The sequence below is a fragment of the Hypanus sabinus genome, chromosome 6 (genome assembly GCF_030144855.1).
Source record: "Hypanus sabinus isolate sHypSab1 chromosome 6, sHypSab1.hap1, whole genome shotgun sequence".
NCBI lineage: Eukaryota > Metazoa > Chordata > Chondrichthyes > Myliobatiformes > Dasyatidae > Hypanus > Hypanus sabinus.
The window spans coordinates 40,690,800-40,712,995 of record NC_082711.1 but is presented as its reverse complement, the minus strand read 5'-3'; the positions used below and the strand labels follow the sequence as shown (position 1 = coordinate 40,712,995).

General features: G+C 38.8%; 1 protein-coding gene across 1 annotated transcript in view; it reads right to left on the bottom strand.

The window, feature by feature from the left end:
• LOC132395412 (kinesin-1 heavy chain) overlaps positions 1 to 22,196 on the bottom strand; it is a 91,466-nt gene that overhangs the window by 26,694 nt on the left and 42,576 nt on the right. Inside the window, exons 9-17 of the mRNA XM_059971957.1 lie at positions 20,756 to 20,860; positions 18,411 to 18,556; positions 9,856 to 10,004; positions 9,096 to 9,268; positions 7,828 to 7,896; positions 6,659 to 6,865; positions 6,232 to 6,375; positions 1,453 to 1,638; positions 476 to 593 (exon numbers count right to left, since the gene is read on the bottom strand). Of these exons, the coding sequence (XP_059827940.1) occupies positions 476 to 593; positions 1,453 to 1,638; positions 6,232 to 6,375; positions 6,659 to 6,865; positions 7,828 to 7,896; positions 9,096 to 9,268; positions 9,856 to 10,004; positions 18,411 to 18,556; positions 20,756 to 20,860 (1,297 nt within the window). The remainder of the gene's footprint in view (positions 1 to 475; positions 594 to 1,452; positions 1,639 to 6,231; positions 6,376 to 6,658; positions 6,866 to 7,827; positions 7,897 to 9,095; positions 9,269 to 9,855; positions 10,005 to 18,410; positions 18,557 to 20,755; positions 20,861 to 22,196) is intronic.

Below are 22,196 nucleotides of genomic sequence, written 5' to 3'. Positions count from 1 at the left end.
CAGGAAAATGATTCTTCCTCTCTGCCATAAGGTTCCAGCATGGACAATTAAACCATGCACCGCATCTCATTTTTTTTTCCTTCTTTGCACTACACATTTACATTTTATATATTTCTGGTTGTAACTTACTGGCTTTTATTATTGGGTATTTCATTATACTGCTGCCACAAAACAAATTTCATGATATTTGCCAATGATATTAAATCTAATTCTGAATCTATGGAATTCTCTTTGGAGGTTCAGTCAATAAGTTTATTCAAAACCGTGATCACTAGATTTCTTGACATTAATAGAATCAAGGGAATTTTAGACTGTAAAACTATTCAAAATTAATGAGCATTAATTATAGATCCTACATTAAAGTTCCTACATTAAAACATTAGCTCCACAGTCAAACCCAAAATCTATTTTGCTAGAAAAAAGATATGAATTCTGCTTCTGGAAGAAACCTGAAAGCTGTGAATTTCGTACATACCTTGTGCTTGAAGCTTGACCAAATCTTCATTTAGTGAATCAACAGACTCTTCTAGATGTCTCTTTTTATGCTCAACATTTTGCAGATATTCTGTGAGTGACTTGATCTTTGCCTCGTGCTAGGATCATTAACAAAACAAATGGTTCACTATACCATTGAAAGTCCAGACGCAGCAAACTGTATCCCAACTACCCATATAATCAGCTAATGCAGGTCCTAATCTTGACTTCATCAACCTCCTCAGAACACACAGCTCTGGAATGGAAGCAAGTCATTCTTAATCCTGAGGAACTCACTCCAAGAAGAATGGAGTAGCATTCACAAAAATATGCAAGTTTTCCCTGATGTCTCTAAGGTGACAGATACCATTGTCTGCACTTGGGTGTGGCTAAATTTATGTAGGTTTCAACCTGAGATACATTATAAAAACATGGAAAACTAAGCTTATTCCCCCCCACCATTTCCTGTCACTGAACATCAATACAAGCTTTTGATGAAAGTGCAAGTCAAATGTGTTCTTTATCTGAGAAAAAAGTGACAGAAAAACAAACTTATCTGAGTAAGTTTACATCAACTTATCAATCACAGCATCAACTGACAAGAGAATCAAATGTGACATGTTTATGCTACAATTCTATTTTGTGATGATTATAGTTTAGGTTTCATGCAAAAGCAGAAAACAATGACAAATGCATACTGAATACACTAACTATAATTGCTTTATTAAAATAATTCCTTACAGGATAGCTACTTTCTAAATGATACGTCCTCTCATTGGTAAGTCTGAGAGAGTCAACTACTTTCCATTATATAAACAAAGTGATCAGACTCAATGCTCAAATTATTGATCAAGCTAAAACAGAGGGATTTGATAAATTCTACAAAAGTGCCTTCTCTAAACATCCCTTTGAATAGAAATGATTCCTTGTAAGATAATTAAAATTAACCAGCCAGTCTTGAATTAGTCCATCAATTACCTGAGAGATGCGAAGTTGACAAGCTGTCAGTTCCTTTTCATTCTCTTCTAACTTCTGGTTACTCTCAACTTGCGTACTCTCTAACTGCTTGCAGCGTTTTACCATGGTCTTAACTTCAGATTTCATTTTACTAATGTACAGCCGTGCTACTGTAAATTCCTCATCCAGAAGGCCACTTCCTTCAGGCTGTGGAGAAATAAATTTATGTACTTTGTTAAATTCATGAACTTTGTTATAATGTCATCACTGCTCCCAGATAAACAAATGTAAATTAATGTGATATGTGAATAATCAGCAATTTGTGACTCAAGTTTTCAAGATAACATTTTTATATAGAAGTTTTATCATTCATTCTGTTGGGAGGAAAGACCACTAACTGACTTGTGTAGTATTTCCATGCAAGATAAGATTTTAATGTTCTCCAAAAAAAAATCAAAATATGAATTAGTCACCTGTTAAAGAGATGATAGAGAGTACAGTTTAAAGGATATCTTTACCATGCTGGGTTGAAGGGTGAAAAAGGAAGGGAGTGGAATTCCACAAACCAGGAACAAAAGAAAATCTGCAGATGCTGGAAATCTGAGCAGCACACACAAACTGCTGGAGGAACTCAGCAGGCCAGGCAGCATCTAGCAAAAGAGTACAATCAACGTTTCGGGCCAAAATATTGACTGTACTCTCCTAGATGCTGCCTGGCCTGCTGAGTACCTCCAGCATTTTGTGTGTGTTGCTCAGAACTCAGGATCTCGGCTGCTACGATGATGAAGTATCCCAAAAAAAAACTGGAGTGCAGAGATCAGGAAGGATTACAGGATTTTAGTGTGACAATTGCTTAGAGATTGAGGATATTATCAAGTAGCAAAACCATCTTCTAGAGCTTTTCAACAACATGCTGTGTTGAACCTGATTGACAACTTACCATTTGGCACTTATTCTTCTGATTATGTTATTCAGTCCCTCTATCTCCTGTAGCAATCAACTACTTCAAAGCTGATCTGCACTGGAATTCCACTTTTCCAAAATTACCTGATGTAAATCAGTGAGTACTAAAATTTTGACTGTGCCTAGTCATGCAAATTGCAACATCACTCTTAATTAATTGCCCTAATTTTACCATCATGCCCTCTTGTCCCAACTTCCCTCCCAAGACAAATAATCTTTGAATGTAATATTTCTGAACTCAGATGCAAAGAATACATGGAGTTTATATGACATGTCCCAGAATTTAATCTCTCATGGTATTGCAGGATTTTCTGGAGAATCTGCATTGTACTCCCATGGGAATATGATGGGAGCCTGTATAGCAGCTGTATGTCAGGTTGATTAGAAGTTGAAGAAATAGCATGGCTTGGTATGGCAACTGCTCTACCCACGACAGCAAGAAACCAGTGTTGTATATTTACCTCAGAACATCACAGAAGCCAGCCTACCCTCATGGACCCATCTACACTTTTCCACCCACCCCAACAATCCACTCTTCTCCCCCTGCCATCAGGTAGAACATACAAAAGCTGAAAGTGCCTGTCACCAGTCTCAAGGACAGTTTAGATTCCACTTTTATAAGACTACTAAACAGTTCCGTAGTGCAATGAGATGGACTCAACCTCAATCTACTCAATTATGACCTTGCATCTCATTATCTACCTGCAGTATTTCTTTCTAACTGTAGCACTTTATTGTATTATTTTACCTTGTACTTCCTCAATGCACTGTTTTAACTAATTGATCTGTACGAACCATATGTAAGACAGTATTTCCACCAGACCTCTGTATACAAGTGGTAATAATAAAACCAACTTAGCTACACAACATCTCAGCATACATTTAGAATAGTTGTTCAGTGCAGATAGTTTTCTTTAAAAGAACTAAATGAATTGCTTGAGGAGTATAAAGAATGTAAAAGGAATCTTAAGAAAGAGATTAGAAAAGCTAAAAGAAGATACAAGGTTGGTTTGGCAAATAAGGTGAAAGTAAATCCAAAAGGTTTCTACAGTTATATTAAAAGCAAGAGGATAGTGAGGGATAAAATTAGTCCCTTAGAGAATCAGAGTGTCAGCTATGTGTGGAGCCGAGGAAGATGGGAGAGACTTTGAATGATTTCTTCTCTTCGGTATTCACTAAGGAGAAGGATATTAAATTGTGTAAGGTGTGGGAAACAAGTAAGGAAGTTATGGAACCTATGACAATTAAAGAGGTGGAAGTACTGGCGCTTTTAAGAAATTTAAATGTGGATAAATCTCCGGGTCCTGACAGGATTTTCCCCAGGACCTTGAGGGAAGTTTGTGTAGAGATAGCAGGAGCTCTGACTGAGATCTTTCAGATGTCATTAGAAACGGGGATTATGCCGGAGGATTGGCGTATTGCTCATGTGGTTCCATTGTTTAAGAAGGGTTCTAGAAGTAAGCCTAGCGATTATAGACCTGTCAGTTTGACATTAGTGGTGGGTAAATTAATGGAAAGTATTCTTAGAGATAGTATTTATAATTATCTGGATAGACAGGATCTGATTAGGAGTAGCCAGCATGGATTTGTGCGTGGAAGGTCATGTTTGACAAACCTTATTGAATTTTTTGAAGAAGTTACGAGGAATGTTGACGAGGGTAAGGCGGTGGATGTAGTCTATATGGACTTCAGCAAGGCCTTTGACAAAGTTCCAAATGGAAGGTTAGTTAAGAAGGTTCAGTCGTTAGGTATTAATGCTGGAGTAATAAAATGGATTCAACAGTGGCTAGATGGGAGATGCCAGAGAGTAGTGGTGGATAATTGTTTATTGGGATGGAGGCCAGTGACTAGCGGGGTGCCTCAGGGATCTGTTTAGGGCCCAATGTTGTTTGTAATATACATAAATGATCTGGATGATGGGGTGGTAAATTGGATTAGTAAGTATGCCGATGATACTAAGGTAGGAGGTGTTGTGGATAATGAGGTGGGTTTTCAAAGCTTGCAGGGAGATTTATGCCAGTTAGAAGAATGGGCTGAACGTTGGCAGATGGAGTTTAATGCTGAGAAGTGTGAGGTTCTACATTTTGGCAGGAATAATCCAAATAGAACATACAGGGTAAATGGTAGGGCATTGAGGAATGCAGTGGAACAGAAAGATCTAGGAATAATAGTGCATAGTTCCCTGAAGGTGGAGTCTCATGTAGATAGGGTGGTGAAGAAGGCTTTTGGAATGCTGGCTTTATAAATCAGAGCATTGAGTACAGAAGTTGGGATGTAATGTTAAAATTGTACAAGGCATTGGTAAGGCCAAATTTGGAATATTCTGTACAGTTCTGGTCACCGAATTATAGGAAAGATATCAATAAATTAGAGAGAGTACAGAGACGATTTACTAGGATGTTACCCAGGTTTCAGCACTTAAGTTACAGAGAAAGGTTGAACAAGTTAGGTCTCTATTCATTGGAGTGTAGAAGGTTGAGGGGGGATTTGATCGAGGTATTTAAAATTTTGAGAGGGATAGATAGAGTTGATGTGAATAGGCTGTTTCCATTGAGAGTAGGGGAGATTCAAACGAGAGGACATGATTTGAGAGTTAGGGGGCAGAAGTTTAAGAGAAACACGAGGGGGTATTTCTTTACTCAGGGAGTGATAGCTGTGTGGAATGAGCTTCCTGTAGAAGTAGTAGAGGCCAGTTCAGTTGTGTCATTTAAGGTAAAATTGGATAGGTATATGGACAGGAAAGGAGTGGAGGGTTATGGGCTGAGTGTGGGTAGGTGGGACTAGGTGAGATTAAAAGTTTGGCACGGACTAGGAAGGCCGAGATGGCCTGTTTCCGTGCTGTGATTGTTATATGGTTGTTATATGATGTTGATATCTAATGCTCACTAGGAATAATCTTCACCTAACTCAGCCAACATCTGGAACTGGAAATGCTGCCCCTAAATATGCTGTCCACACAATTTCACTACTATTCCATCATCTCAAAACAGAAATAAGCACTTTTCGCCACATGATGAGAATGAAATGATATCTGGAAGGCTGCTTACATCTAAAGCTTGTAAACTGATTTTTTTTTTTGGCATTGTTCTGCTTTGAAAAGCTTTAAGATTCATTCACACATTTCAAACTTCAACTAATTTCTAATAGAATATATTTTGGTTTTAGTGTTAAATTTATTTGAAGACCTTTGAAGTATAACAAAATCTGAAGTATAACAAAATTGTAATAGTAAACTTTTTTTAGTAACCTATTTTTGGTGCCATTGCCCAATAGCAAATTATGCCAAGATTCTTAACTAACAGAAGAGTATTAATGGGGGAATTTGAAATTGAACAGATACTGCAATCTTCAACTTCTCATTCTATTAGAGTAATTCAGAGATCAGTAGTATGTTAGCTCACAGGCTCATTTATCACAATGTAAAAAAACTATTAACAAACAAAACAAATGTTGAGGGAATTGTGCACTTTATCAACCAAAATTTAGTACTACAAAAATCTCAACTACCCAATTTAGAAAACTAAATACTTAACAGATCAGGCCACATCTGTAGGGAATGAAATAAAATTATGGTTTCAGGCCAAATACCCTTTTATCAGAATAGGTCTGAACCAAAATGTTAACTGTTTCTGAACTGGTAAGTATTCCCAGTATTTTCTGCTTTTATTTTAGAACCATTGGGAGCTAGGGATTGTAGAGCTTTGAATGTCAACACAGCAGTAACATTTTATTCTCAGATTCTTAAGGCAGTGAAAAACTGACTCGCAGATAACCATTAGGAAACCTTTGGCCAACAGTCACTATCTGAAAAATCAACTTTCCAGATTGTGTTCCTACCTTAACATCATTGTTTCCAACTGCAATTCCAATTTCTGCAAGATCCTTTAACAATGATGTCATCATTTCAGTCACTCGTTTTTTCTGATGATTGGTCATCTCCTTCAGTTTTTGCAACTCAGCATCAAGTGATGTCAATGTTGCCTGCAATAGCATAATTAGTCCAATATGAAAACAGTAGACTTAAAATACAAAATGAACTAAGGAAACTAAAAAAAATTTAAGCTAAGCCAACCAAGAATGAACAAAAGGTTTTAATTAGTATAGCGGCTACTTAAACCAGGAGAAATACCCTACCACACAGCATAAAAGTTTTATGATAATTATTTAGCATAGAATTTTCATTTTTATAGCACACCATATTTCAAGCTACCAGTCCAGGTTTTTATGTAACTTCAGAGACATTGCACCTACAGCAAACTCTTACCGATTTTTGACCGAGTTCATCATTCAGTAACTCAAATTCCCTTGTTTTGTCCTCTACTTCTTGTGATTTCTGGTCATAGTTCACTGCAAGTTCTTCCAAGGCTTGCAATACTTCTTTCACTTCCTCTTTGGAGGCATCATTCTCAGCCTGCAGACGATTCAGCTCTGACTGCATATTATCTTGATCTCGCCGGGTGGATGCCAGAAGCTGTGTAATGAACACCACAGAATTTTTTTTTTAAAATGTATATGTACAACTTGCTCCAATCTACAAAAGTTACATGGCTTCAAAAATTCAAGATGTTGTAAATCAATGACTGCAATATTCAAGATATTTTATTCCAAAGATATATACAGTTTCTCATTAGTCAGATACATTTAAAATTTCCCAATAACTTAATATGCTTATGTGCCATTATACCATAGCAATTAAGAAGTCCCCAGTACAAGTTCTGATTTGTTCCCGTTTTCTCAGCAAAAGAATAGAGTACTACTAGCACAAATGGCCTAGATGACCCAGGCAGGAAGCAGAAAATATACTAAAACTTCAGAATCACCAGTTATATGCATGGGGCTCTGTTTAAAAAAAAATGCTGTGATGTGTTCCATGATTGAATAGCTTCAGAATTATTAACTGCCTTTTGGAGATTTTAAAGAGAAGGTAATCAGCAAAAATATCAATGTGTGGCGACCCATTTCCTGGCACATCCGAACCGGCTCACAATTAGATAGCCTACGGGGGTTTGCGAGCACAGAGCTTTGGAGCCTCTGCGCCACGGGGGGCAGGTTGAGGGAGGCTTAAAAGTGAGGCTGAGGATTTCGAATAAAGTTTTTCCTTCGACTGCAGTTACCGACTCCGTGTCGTAATTTTAACGCTGCATGTAGCACACCGCTACAATTGGTGACCCCGACGGTCCAAACGATTTTTGGACCAGAAATGACCGACGCCGCCTCTGTTCATGCGGTTTCGTTGAAACTGCCGGGTTTCTGGACACAGCGACCGAACCTATGGTTCCAGCAAGCCGAAGCCCAATTCCACGTTCGCCAGATCACCTCAGAAGACACCCGCTACTACTACGTGGTGAGCTCCCTCAACCAGGACAGGTCGCGGAGTTCGTACAGTCACAAGCAGTGGCCATCTTTAACTATGTAATTATGGTTCAAACTTACTTCTTCTTGATCCAACATTTGCTGCTTAAGTTTTTCCACCAGCTGGCTCTGCTGGTTGATCTCTTCATCCTACAATCAGAATTATAGAAATATTCTGCATTTAGTGATTTAACAGCAAGGCTAACATATTTCCTTGTACACTCTGAAATATTATGTCAATATTGCATGCTCATGAAAGGCTACAGGTGAAATGTTAATGATTTCGCACCATAGATACTGTCTGACTAATTGAATCTTTTCAGCATTTTGTTTTAATTTCTGATTTCCAACCATTGTAATTATCCTGGCTTCTAAGAACAAAGTAAACGAGCTTTCGTGAGCCAGTTTTGTTTCATATGTGTTTTTGGTATATAAACAGGAGATGAATGAAATTCAAAATTACCAAAGAGACAGGGAAAATTATACTGAAAATAATATAGATACAGAACCAGAATGGATGATTATTTGATATTGTCTTCAACGGAGACTCCAAGTGAGCATAAATGGAAAATGATGTGCTTTTCCCCAAGTATATGCTGGGTTTCAATGGAATAACTTAATAGGCCACAGATGGTATTTAGCGTGAGAATGGGATGGAAAATTAATCTGACAGGTTTAGGATCCCCTAGCCAATTGAACAAAGGTTTCTGCAAAATAGTCACCTAACCCTGCATTTGGTTTGCACAAATGAAAGACTATATTCTAGACTACAGTGTGCTAAATTGGAAGACAAATAAACCTCAGCTTCGTGTGGAAAGAATATATTTTTTCCTTATTCTACTAGTTAATATTGATTTCATTTAATCATCTTCTCATAAGTGAACATAATGACATTCATTTTATGCATGTAATAGATGTCAACAATTTAGAATACTCAATCACTTGTCAATCCAAACTCCCAAACTAAATTTAAATACTGCTTTTCCCTTTGAATTATATTATCTCATGCACCAGACTCCACATTAAACTTGCTTTACAATTAGCTGATACTATAAAAAATAATCTTATTTTACAATTATTGATCTTAATACCGAATGGATGGATAAAAATAAGTTGAGCAACTAGCTTAAAAGTCAGACCTTTTAACACCCATAGTGCAAAGGCCAATTCCATATCAAAGTCAGTTACAGAATAGATGTTAAAAGAATTTGATATTTTCCATTGGAAGGTTGAAGGAATAATTCAAATACAGAAAGGTTAATTTCACAGTAAAAAAAAAGATTACTTAAGTTGATGCTTCTCTGTGCCACTGATAAGGGATGAAAATTGCAAATTGGCCTAATATATACCTTATCATCAAGTTGCTTGTACAGTTTAGAAATTTCTGAATCCATCTTCAGTTTTTCAGCATCAGTGAGTTTGACTGTAGGAGATTCCTCTATTTTGTCATTAGTGAGAACAATCTCAAGTGCTTCTTTGTTTTTCTCTTTGTCATACTGTTCTTCTAGAGGTACAGTCTCACCTTTAGTAAATAACATCAAGCATACAAAATCATATCCTGGTTAAACAGTTCCAAATCATTTCATATGATGACAAACTGGTTTTAAAAATTATAATACAAATGAACAGATAATGACTTTGAAATCTAAGTCAATTTGCTTTGCCTGCAATGAGTCTCAAGTAATCATTAACATGTGGCTTCATAGGCTTAGGAATCAAAGGTTTTATTTCTTGAAATGTATCTGGAGTTTCATCTTTGCCAAGAGATGGGATGATAGTAGGGTCAGAGCATAAGACTCATGATGATATGCTCTGCATTTCTGTTAAATGACAGTCCAATGAATAATAGTCCATTTATTAAAAATGACCTCAAAAATTGTTAAAGTTTCAACAAGTTTAATTTTGAGAGAATTTTTTTTTTGTATTACAAAATTGAATGCTTTCTGGGATCAGAATGCCCTAAACAAGACAATTGTTGATACAGAAATGCAAAGATCTCAAGTCTAAACTTAAAAATAATACTGATAATCTATCGCAAAACAAATTTAAAAGAACGTTGGAAGAAAAAAAAATTATGAGCTAGAGCAATTGACTTAAAAATTTGGATACCTTTTCTCCATCGATTGAGCTCATTTTCAAGCCATTGTATAGTATTTCTCAGTGTCTTGTTCTTGTCCTTTTCTCTCTCGTATTTCTTCTTCCATTGTTCTGCTGTTAGCTCAACATTAACTGTTACAGTATTCTTAATAGTCTTGGCTCTAAGAAACAAAAATGATTAAACTGCAAAACTTTTATATAACCCAGAATTCCTCAGAGACATACAAGGTATACTCTATATTATCTTGTGGCTCTCCACTGGAGGTCAACCATAGATGCTACATCCTAGCTATCTATGTTATTGGTGCAGTGCTGTCTGTGGTTGACGAGACCAATGCGAGAGTGGCAGTCTCTGTAAGTGATCTTAGCCCTACTGGAGATGCAGCATTCCTTTATATGGATTCACATCTTCTGCCACTTACAGGAATTTTTCCTTGCCTGGCTTAAGGTGTTATTTCTGGGTGCTTCTGCACTTGGTGCAGCTGGCTGCCAGTTACTCCTAGACAATGTCGATGTCAGGCGCCTTCACAGTCCACTTGCAGATATCCTTGTAGCGCACTTGCAGGCAATCAGCAGTTCTCTTGCCTGAAACCCGCTCACTGAAGAGGATGGCTTTTGGAATGTGGCAATTCTGTATGTGGCAGACATGGCACAGCCAATGTCATCTGAGCACAGCGTACACACTAAGGAGGCCAGCATGAGAGAGAGCCTCGTCATTGGGTACTGTCTCTTTAGGAGATGCCCAAAATGCAATGAAGGCATCTTAAGTTGAAGGTTTCGAGCCTTCTCTCCTGCTAGGTATATTTTCACACCTTTCATATCTGGGGCATTAACTTGACTTAACATTATTACATTTTGTTCATGATAGTTAAGACGCCATACATTTTTTTAAATGAACTTGCACCCAAATAGGGAGAAGAACCAAGAATAGGCATTCCCTACCTTCATCCTGGAAACTCAAAGGCTCAAGTGTTAGAAGAAATTTTCATTAAAACTAGTCATCTGGCCTTCAGAATATTCCTTGTTCTCCATCTGCTTCACCACTTTTTCCTGATGAAATCTCATCTATGCTACAACTTTAGACCTCCTGTAAATTTTCAAATGACACCACTAATTGTTGACAGAATCTCAGCTGGTGACGATGAAACGTACAGGAGTGAAATGGGTCAACTGGTTCAGTGATATTGCAACAATAACTTTGCACTCAACATCAGCAAGAACAAGGAACTGCTTGTAGACTTCAGAAAAGGGGAATCGGGAGAACACATACCAGTCCTCATCAAGGGGTCAACAATGGAAAAGGTAAGCAGCTTCAAATTCCTGAGTTTCAACATCTCTGAAGATCTATCCTGTGCCATATTGATACAATTATGACCAAGGCATGCCAACAGCTATATTTCATTAGGAATTTGAGACGATCGAGTATCTCAAAGACTAACAAATTTCTATAGATGTACAATGGGGAGCATTCTGCATCACCACCAGGGATGGATAATCCAATGCACAAAACTGAAAGAGTCTGCAAAGGATTGTAAACTCATCCATCAGGGACATCTTAGAAACACAGAAAACCTACAGCAAAATACAGGCGCTTCAGAGTGTCCTATAGACTTGGACACCAAGATCCCTCTGATCCTTCACACTGCTAAGAGTCTTCCCATTAATATCATATTCTGCAATCCTATTTGACCTACCAAAATGAACCACTTCACACTTATCTGGGTTGAACTCCACCTGCCACTTCTCAGCCCAGTTTTGCATTGTATCAATGTCTCACTATAACCTTTGACAGCCCTCCACACTATCCACAACACCCCCAATCTTTGTGTCATCAGCAAACTAACTAATCCTTCCCTCCAATTGCTCATCCAGGTCATTTATAAAAATCACGAAGAGAAGGGGTCCCAGAACAGATCCCTGAGGCACACCACTGGTCACTGACCTCCATGCAGAATATGACCCACCTACAACTACTCTTTTGCCTTCTGTGGGCAAGCCAGTTCTGGATCCACAAAGCAAAGTCCCCTTGGATCCCATGCCTTCTTACTTTCTCAATAAACCCTGCATGGGGTACCTTATCAAATGCCTTGCTGAAATCCATATACACTACATCTACTGCTCTATGTTCATCAACATTTTTAGTCACACCCTGAAATTCAATCAGGTTTATAAGGTATAACCTGCCTTTGACAAAGCCATGCTGACTATTCCTAATCATATTATGCCTCTCCAAATGTTCATAAATCCTGCCACTCAGGATCTTTTCCATCAATTTACCAAACACTGAATTAAGACACACTAGTCTATAATTTCCTGAGCTATCTCTATTCAATTTCGTGAATAAGGGAACAACATCTGCAACCCTCCAATCCTCCAGAACCTCTCCTGTCCCCATTGATAATGCAAGGATCATTGCCAGAGTTTCAGCAATCTCCTCCCTCACCTCCCACAGTAGATTAGGGTACATTTCATCCAGTCCTCGAGACTTATCCAACTTAATGCTTTCCAAAAGCTCCAGCGCATTCTCTTTCTTAGTGTCTATAATGCTCAAGCTTTTCAATCTGCTTTAAGTCATCCCTACAATTGCCAAGATCCATTTCCATAGTGAATACTGAAGCAAAATATTCATTAAGTGCCTCTGCTATCTCCTCTGGTTCCATACACACTTTTCTACTGTCACACTTAATTCTCTTACATCTTATCCTCTTGCTCTTCACATATTTATAGAATGGCATAAGGTTTTATTTAATCCTGTTCGCCATGGACTTATCACTGACCCTTCTGGCTCTTCTAATTTCATTCTTAAGCTCCTTCCTGCTAGACTTACCTTCTAGTTCTCTACTATTGCCTAGTTTTTTGAACCTTTCGTAAGCTTTTCTTCTCTTCTTGTCTAGATTTTCAACAGCCTTTGTACACCACGGTTCCTGTACCCTGCCACCCATTTCCTGTCTCATTGGAATGTACCTATGTAGAATGCCTCACAAATATCCCCTGAACACTTGCCACATTTCTGCCGTACGTTTCCCTGAGAACATCTGTTTCCAATTTATGCTTCCAAGTTTCTGCCTGATTTCCCCTTCCACCTATTAAACGCTTCGCTAACTTGTCTGTTCCTATCCCTCTCCAATGCTATGGTAAAGGAGACAGAATTGTGATCATCATCTCCAAAATGCTCTCCCACTGAGATACCCGACACCTGACCAGGCTCACTTCCTAATACCAGATCAAGTACAGCCTCTCCTCTTGTAAGCTTATCTACATACTGTGTCAGGAAACCTTCCTGAACATAGCTAACAAACTCCACCCCATCTTATCCCCTCATTCTAGGGAGATGCCAATCAATATTTGGGAAATTAAAATCTCCCACAACAACCCTGTTATTATTACATCTTTACAGAATCTGTCTCCCTACCTGCTCCTCAATGTCCCTGTTACTATTGGGTGGTCTATAAAAAACACTCAGTAGAGTTATTGACCCCTTCCTGTTTCTAACTTCCACCCACTCAGTCGACAATCCCTCCATGACTTCCTCCTTTTCTGCAGCTGTGACACTACCATTGATCAGTAGTGCCTCGCCCCCACCTCCTTTGCTTCCCTCCCAGTCGCCTCTGAAACATCTAAAGCCTGGCACTCTAAGTTACCATTCCTGCCCCTGAGCCAACCAAGTCCCTGTAATGGCCACAATATCATAGCTCCAAGCACTGATCCACATTCTAAGCTCATCCACTTTGTTCATGATGCTTTTTGCGTTAAAATAGACACAACTCAAACCACTGGTCTGAGCGTATCCCTTCTCTATCACCTGCTTATCTTCCCTCTCGCACTGTTTCCAAGCTTTCTTTATTTATGAGCCAACCACCCCTTCCTCCATCTCTTCAGTTCAGTTCCTTCCCCCCAGCAATTCTAGTTTAAACTCTCCCCGATAGCCTTAGCAAACCTACCTTCCAGGACGTTGGTCCCCCTCAGATTCAAGTGCAACCTGTCCTTTTTGTACAGATCACACCTGTCCCAAAAGAGGTCCCAATGATCCAGAAACCTGAATCCCTGTCCCCTGCTGCAATCCCTCAGCCACACATTTATCCTCTACCTCACTCTACTCCTGTACTCACTATCGCATGGCACAGGCAGTAATCCCGAGATTACTACCTTTGAGGTCCTGCTTCTCAACCTTCCTTCCTAACTCCCTGTAGTCTGTTTTCAGGACCACCTACATTTTCCTACCTATGTCATTGGTACCAATATGTACCATGACCTCTGGCTGTTCACCTTCCCACTTCAGGATATCGTGGATGCAATCAGAAACATCCTGGACCCTGGCACCTGGGAGGCAAACTACCATCCTTGTTTCTTTCCTGCATCCACAGAAACGGCTGACCGCCTAACTATAGAGTCCCCTATAACTGCTGCCAACCTCTTCCTTTCCCTACTCTTCTGAGCCACAGGGTCAAGCCAGAGGCGTGGCCACTGTTGCCTCCCCCAGGTAGGCCATCCCCCCTCAACAGTTCTCAAACAGGAGTACTTATTGTTAAGGGAGCCAGTCACAGGGGTACTCTCCAGCATCTCTTTCCCTTCCCTCTCCCATTATCCACTTATCTGTCTATCAGCTCCTCACTTTCCCTGACCAAACGAAGGCAATTCTTCAAAAAGTTGGCACCAATCATTAAGGACCTTTACCATCTGGAATACATCCTGTTCTCATTAGCACTATCATTACAGGAGCCTTAAGAAGCACACAAAATGTTCAGAATAGCATCTTCCCCTCCACCACCACATTCCTGAATGGTCCATGTGCCAATGAACACTACCTCACTAATATTTTTCTCCACTATTTATTTCTTATTGTAGCCAAGTAATTTTTTTTCATTTGTACTTATTGCTGCCACAAAACAACAAACATCACAATAACCCCAGAGACCACTCCTCCAGTTCTGAATTTGATCATTTGTGAATATAAGCATCTCTTTTATTCTGTGGTAAATAAAAACCAGAGTCTTTATTTACCACAGCCAGGCTACATCTGCACTCAAGATCTCTCTGCATCCAAGATTTTTCTTAAAACTTAAATTTGACCAAGTTTTTGCTTCAATGACTCAGTAGCAAATTTTGCCAGGATTCCCATAAAGCATATTGTTACCATTTCCATCAATAAATTTACCACACAGGTAGCTCATAAGCACGAGGTTCTGTAGATGCTGTAAGTCTTGGGAAAATGCAGGAGAAATTCAGCAAATCAGGCACCATCTATGGAGGGGATTCTTTCTGAGTATGACCTTCATCTCATTAGGGACAAAATTTAACTAGAGATGAGCAAGCGTTAAATGCAAGTGATTGTGCAGATGCTGGAAATCCTGAGAAACACACAAAATGCTGGAAAAGTTATTTCCCATGGTAGGGGAGTCTAGGACAGAGGGCATGACTTTAGGATTGAAGGATGTCCAGTTAGAGTAGAGATGCAGAGAAATTACTTTAGTCAGAGAGTGCTAAATCTGTGGAATTTGTTACCATAAGCGGCTCTGGAGGCCACGTCATTGGGTGCATTTAAGGAAGAGATAGATGGGTTCTTGATTAGCCAGGCAATCAAAGGGTATGGGGAGAAGGCAGGGGAGTGGGGATGACTGGAAGAATTGGATCAGCCCATGATTGACTGGCAGAGCAGATTCGTTGGAATGAATGGCCTGCTTCTGCTCCTATATCTTATGGTCTTAAACTCAGCAGGCCAGGCAGCGTCTATGGAGGGAAAGGGTTGACATTTGAGCTTAAAGCCTTCATTTCTTTATATTGAAACCTGCTAACATTTTTCAATAGATTTTCCAAGCCAAAGTTCCTTAAAATATGCCAAGGCGATCCAACTCTATTCAATCATAAGCAAGAGAAAATTTGCAGATGCTGGAAATCCAATGTTTCGAGCTGAAACCCTTCCCTGTAAACTTTTCAGGGCAGTCATTGCTGGAAGAGACTTTGCAGTGTAGTAATCCAATCACAAACAAGAGAAAAATCTACAGATGCTGGAAATACAAGCTGAGCAACTCTGTTCAAGGGATTTTACAGTGCAATATAATAATTCTTGTTGCTTCTTTGGTTGGCACTATTAGTTTAGAGAAGTACAGTCGGCCGTCCTTATCCACAGGTTCTGCATGTGTGGATTCAACCAACTGTGGATCGGGAAAATCAGGAAGTTCTCTCTCCAGCACTCGTTGTTTGAGCATTGTTTGCCTCATGTCTCGTTCGGTCACTACTTTGTTTCTGTCAAAAAATGGCTCCTAAAAAGCAATTAAGTGGTCAAAGCAATTCCTCAAAGGCTGAGACCATAACAATTCCTATAACAATGCTTCTAACTAAAGCATTTGCAATTGTGAAGTCTCGATCTTCAATGCTTGAAGATCCTCAGCCCTCAACCTCCACAGATCCTGACTTTAGCAGTATTGAACCTCCTCCAAAGCGTCCTTATTCCCTAAACAATAGTGTAACAACTATTTACACAGCATTTCCATTGTATTAGGTATTATAAGTACTGTAATCTAGAGATGATTAAAAGTATTACTCGTTTGAGCATTGTTCGCCTCGTATCTCATTTATTCGCTACTTGTGTTGTGAGCGAGAGGAAGGAGTTTAAGCCTAGTAAGGAATGGCTGGCTAGCTATGTAAAGCACTACAGCCTCAAGAACTTAAAGATCACAGGAGAATCGGGATCAGCTGATGCTGAGGCAGCATGCGCGTTCCCAGAAGAGCTACTATGGTTGCGTCTATACTGAACATGTACAGACTTTTTTCCTTGGTTATTATTCCCTAAACAATACAATATAACAACTACTTACATCGTATTTACATTGTATTAGGTATTATAAGTAATCTAGAGATGACTTAAAGTATACAGGAGGATGTGCGTAGGTCATATACAAATACTACACCATTTTATATAAAGGACTTGAGCATCCACATTTTTTGGTATCCACGGGAGGTCCCAGAACCAATCCCCCGCAGATAAGGAGGGACGACTGTAATGAACATCTTTCAGTGGTAAATCAGCTGCTTGCAGTGACAGCAATTTATCTAGCTTGGAATTTATGGGCAACTAATTAGTCTGAAATCGTTAGAGGCGATTGGAGACCATTACAAATATCACTAGAAAAACTAAATTTTTTAAAAAAAGTGAAAACTTGAGTCACACAAATCAAATTTCCCCAATCAGCAGCTGATCCTAAATCGATCAGAACTGAATAAACTTGAATAAAAGTAAATTAAACGTCCTAGTAGTTTTACGATTTCTGGGAGATTTGAGTGTGCAAGTATGACTGGGGCAGCCATCACTGGGGGTAGACGCTGCAACGAGGCCAGATAGTGGACGATGAACCCATGGTCAGCTCCATTACTCCATGCCAATTAAAGCATCAAGCAAGATTAAAATGTTGAGGATGAGTGCAGGAAACAAATCTGTGTTCAACACCATCTGCCTGTGCTTGACCGGTCTCCCTCTTTCCTTGCTACTTCCATTGGATGGGAAGTGCAGCAGTCTTGGGCCCCACAATGCGAGGTTCCGGAGCATTTGTTGCCCTGTAGCCATAAGGCTCCTGGACATGCTTCACGCACTTCAGTGCTGAACAGGGTCTGCAGCTGTGCACTCATTTTCGGGGACTCTGCAATTCATATTCCACATTTTTGTTTATTTTTTTTTAACTATCTGCATGATATGATCAAGACGTCAAGGCCGAAGAACAAACTGGTGTTCAGCTCACTATTCCCAGGTTTACTAGGTTCAGCACTGAACTAAATCCGCAGTTGTGGCCTGCAACCATTGGCACTCACCTCAGCATTGTACGTGCTCTGTGACTGCAGTTAACTTTTTTATTGTTTGCACGATTTGTTCTTCCCCCCCCCCCGCCCATTTCATGTTATGTGATTTTTTTAAAATTGGTTCTATTGTGTTTCTTTGTTTTGTGGCTATCTGCAAGGACAAATCTCAAAGTTGTAAACAGTGATAATAAATGCTCTGAACTTTGTATGGGTATGTAATTATACAGAAGATAACTATAACATTGGTTTGTATTACTGAGATAGGAACAGAAAATGTTTATCCAATCTGTTTGTATCATAATAACACCATAAGATATAAGAGCAGAATTAGGCCATTTGGCCCATCAAGTCTGTTCCACCATTCAATCATATCTGATCCTTCCACTCCCCCACCCCGCCTTATATTACTGTAGCCCTTTGCTGAATATAAACATATATTAGACAACGTACACCATGCAAACCATGATGATGTCTACATTGGAAACCATTCTGCTTTAAATGCCTCTAACTCTCAATATAGAAGATCCGCAGAAAGTAATGGAGAGCAACAGATATCTGAATGAATGACTTCACAGCCAACATTTCTATTTGAAAGTGAGAAAGACAGCAAGAAGAACTGAGTTCCATATTTGACTGTAATTAACTTGATTGTAAACTGTTAAACTGGTGTCAATTTGTTCAAAATTTTCTGTCTACAGAAACAATTTAGCAGGAATGATTGTTTGTGTTCTACCTTCCATTTCTACACAAAACATCTTAACTTGCAATTTCCTTACCTTTGACCAAACATCAATGTGCTTTTAGTCTCTGCTTCATTATAGGTTGATGGAGAACAGCAAATAACTATCGTTGTTCTGCAGTTACCACCCAGAGAATCCTGCAAGATCCTTGTCATTTTGCTGTCACGGTACGGTACATAAGACTAAAAGAACCAATATTTTAAGAGTATTACCCATGCGCAAGTAGATTTTTGTTAAGCAATTAACTGCTTTTTCATAGCAACTTTCAATGAAACAGTAATTTTAACAAAATTCATTCCGTTTTCCATTCCAGTTTAAAATAAAGTAATCAAGCCTGGAGGGTTTAAGAATAAGAAACAGTAGCTAAATTTTAGTTGAACAGATGATGCATTTAAGGGCACATAAATAGATACAGGGCTTTGGAAGAAATTGGGTTGGATAATGAGATAAGGAAGAGCCAAGGAAAGAATGCAAGGATAGAAAAGGCAATGAATACATTGCCTATAAAATGTATTCTCCACTCTTCCCCCCCCCCCCCCCCCAACAGAAGTTTTGTTTCATTGATTTACAACATTGAATCTCAGTTGATTTAATTCGGCTTTTTTGACACTGATCAACTTTGACTTGTGTCAAAGTGAAAACAAATTTCTACAAATTGGTCTAATTTATTGTAATTATTAAACAAAATAATTGATTGCATAATTACTCATTCCTTTCAAATCAGTATTTAATAGATGTACTTTTAGCAGCAATTATAGCCTTGAGTCTGCGTGGATAGGTCTTTATCAATTTGCACATCTGGACTCTGCAATTTTTCCTCATTCTTCCTTACAAAACTGCTCAAGCTCCATCAGATTGCTTGGGGATCATGAGGGAACAGTCCTTTTCAAATCTAGCCATAAGCGTTCAATTGGATAGAGATCTGGACTCTGACTTGTCTCTCTCCAGGATATTAACTTTGTTGCTTTTAAGCCATTCCTGTGTAACTTTGGCTTTATGCTTGGGGTCATTGTCTTGCTGGGAAAAAAATTTCCAAAGTTGTAGTTCCCTTACAGACTGCAACAGGTTTTCCTCCAGGATTTCCCTGTATTTTGCTGCATTCATTTTACTCTCTACCTTCACAAGCCTTCCAGGCTTGATGTGATACAACTTCATGATAGGGATGGTGTGTTTTTGATGATGTGCAGTGTTTTGTCTGATAGCTAAAAAGCTCAATTTTGGTTTCATCAGACCATAGAACCTTCTTCCAGATGACTTCAGTTTCCTACATGCCTTCTAGCAAACTCAAGCTGAGATTTCATGTGAGTTTTTTTCACGCCTAACTCTTTGCCCCTCTCCCATAAAGCTGAGACTGGTGAAGCACCCAGAAAATCGTTGTTGTAAGTGCCATCTCCCATCTCAGCCAATGAAGCTTGCAACTCCTCCAGAGCTGTCATAGGTCTCTGGTGGCCTCCCTCACTCGTCCCCTTCTTGCACGGTCACTCAGTTTTTGAGGACAGCCTACTCTAGGCAGATTTACAGCTGTGCCATATTCTTTCCATTTCTTGACATTTGACTTAGCTGCACTCCATTGGATATTCAGTGACTTGGAAATTTACTTATATCCATCTTCTGAGTTGTGCTTTTCAAAAGCCTTTTTACGGAGATGTCTGGCTTGTTCTTTTGACTTCATGGTGTAGTTTTTGCCAGGATACTGTCTGACCAACAGTTGGACCGCCCAGATACAGATGCATTTTACTACAATCAATTGAAACATTAACTGTACACAGGTGATCTCCATTTAACTAACTATGTGACTTTTAAAACCAAATAGCTGCACCAGTGATGATTTGGTGTATCATATTCATGGAGGTGAATACTTATGCAATCCATTATTTTGTAATTTAGAGATCTTTGTAGAGATCCTGTTTTCACTTTGACACTAATTTTTTTCTGTTGATCGGTGTCAAAAAAGCCATATTAAATCCACTGTGATTCAATATTGTAAAACAACATGAAAACTTCCAAGGGGAGGTGAATACCTCTTGTAGGATCTGCAGATCATAGGATCCACATTTTCAAACTGGTGCACTCACGTCTAGCAGCCAGGAGTGGGGGTGGGAATCAGTTTAAAGTCGTACAATGGGACAGTATAAATTTAAGAAAAATTAGGAAGGTTACCAGTTTAATTACAAATTATTAAAACTGAAGAGAAAAATGTAGTAACAGTTTAAAAGATTTTGGTTATATTTAGTTAATTTTCCTTTACATATTGAGAATTCTGCTGAACCATTTTGTTGCTTCCCAGACCCATTAGAGTACTACAGTTTAGAAATTGTAAATTGGTTAATGAAATTTGCAATGTCTAAGTGCAAGAAACACAATGTATTCTTAATACTCACACTTGATTCTGCCAGAGAAGCAATGACATTCCCCAATGCTGACAAAGACCTGTTGATATTCTTGGCTTCATCGAGAACTGCGCCTTCTGCTCCAGTTTTACTAACCTAAGTGGGGAAGGTTTTAAAAAGTGACTGCATGAACATATTATCAACACCTTTACAATGATTCCTAATGTACTTTTTTTTTAAAGTTCCTTATTCTTTCATATTATTTACTGTTACACCCAGTTTACTGTCACAAATTAAGCTGGCATTACAAACAAGTTTGGGCCTAGATTTTTAATACATAACATTGCTAATGAACAATCTAATGTTACCAGGTCGAGCACATCTCATTGATGGCCTTTACCTCAAACAAGGCAGGTGAGTTTTAAGTGAGAAGTATTTTAAAGTGACACAATTTTAATATTCAACTTCATTAGCAGTCAAATTTCATTTTTAATAATCATGTGATGCAGGCATTTCAGGCAGGGCCATCATTTATGTCCCCAACATTGGGTACCCTGGGAAGTTGAGCCCTGCAGTCACAGGAAGGTGCTTTCAGAATGTTATACTAGCTTGAAACAACTAAATAATTGCCTCTGAAGTGGCTTAGCAAGCCAAGAGTCAATCGATGTGGAGTCACAAATGGGCATGACCAGGTAAGCATTGCAGGGTTCCTTCCCTAGAGAAAATTTAGCGAAACAGGTCAGTTTTTAAATAAGAATCTGATGGCTTAACAGCCATTTACAGAGACATTTTTTTTAATTCCCAAATTTTAACTGAATTCAAGTTGTCAAGAACTGATAGCTGGACCTTAACTCTAATTTTTTGGATTATTTGTCCAAGCTGCTGAAACATTCAGTTATGAGAGTGTTAAAGTAACACTTCCTTCTATAATGAGAAATAGATTTTTAACCAATAGTAGCATTCTTTTGAAAAACAATCAATACATCTGCAAATCAAATTTCTAAAGTCCAACAGTACTTCAGTACATTTAGGAAACAGTGACAGCAAAGCATAATGATGGAAATTCACATCAGTTGGAAAACTTTGGTAATCAGGGGAGTCTGTCTGTAAAAGTCAAAATTCTTGCAAAAATAATTCAGATAATTGTATTCTTGTTGGTCAAAATGGCTTTTCAAATCAAGCCCACTGTACACATTACACTACATCAATCCTTATCAGAATACTTACAAGGGTTAAATTAGACTAGGCTATATTTTAGAGACCAACAAAACTATAACCTTTTCCCATCTTTGCTTTACTTCAGTAATTTGCATTGACTCTTGACTAATTTCACTGAAACACTTGAACAGAAAGCTTTTCTCATCTCCTTTGGATACTCCTAACTCATGGAAATTAGCCTCCCCCTCATCAACTCTATAAACTGCCAGCACATTCAAAGACCCCTCCCACCCTGGAGATACTCATCTCTGTATTCTCCCACCTGGCACAAGAT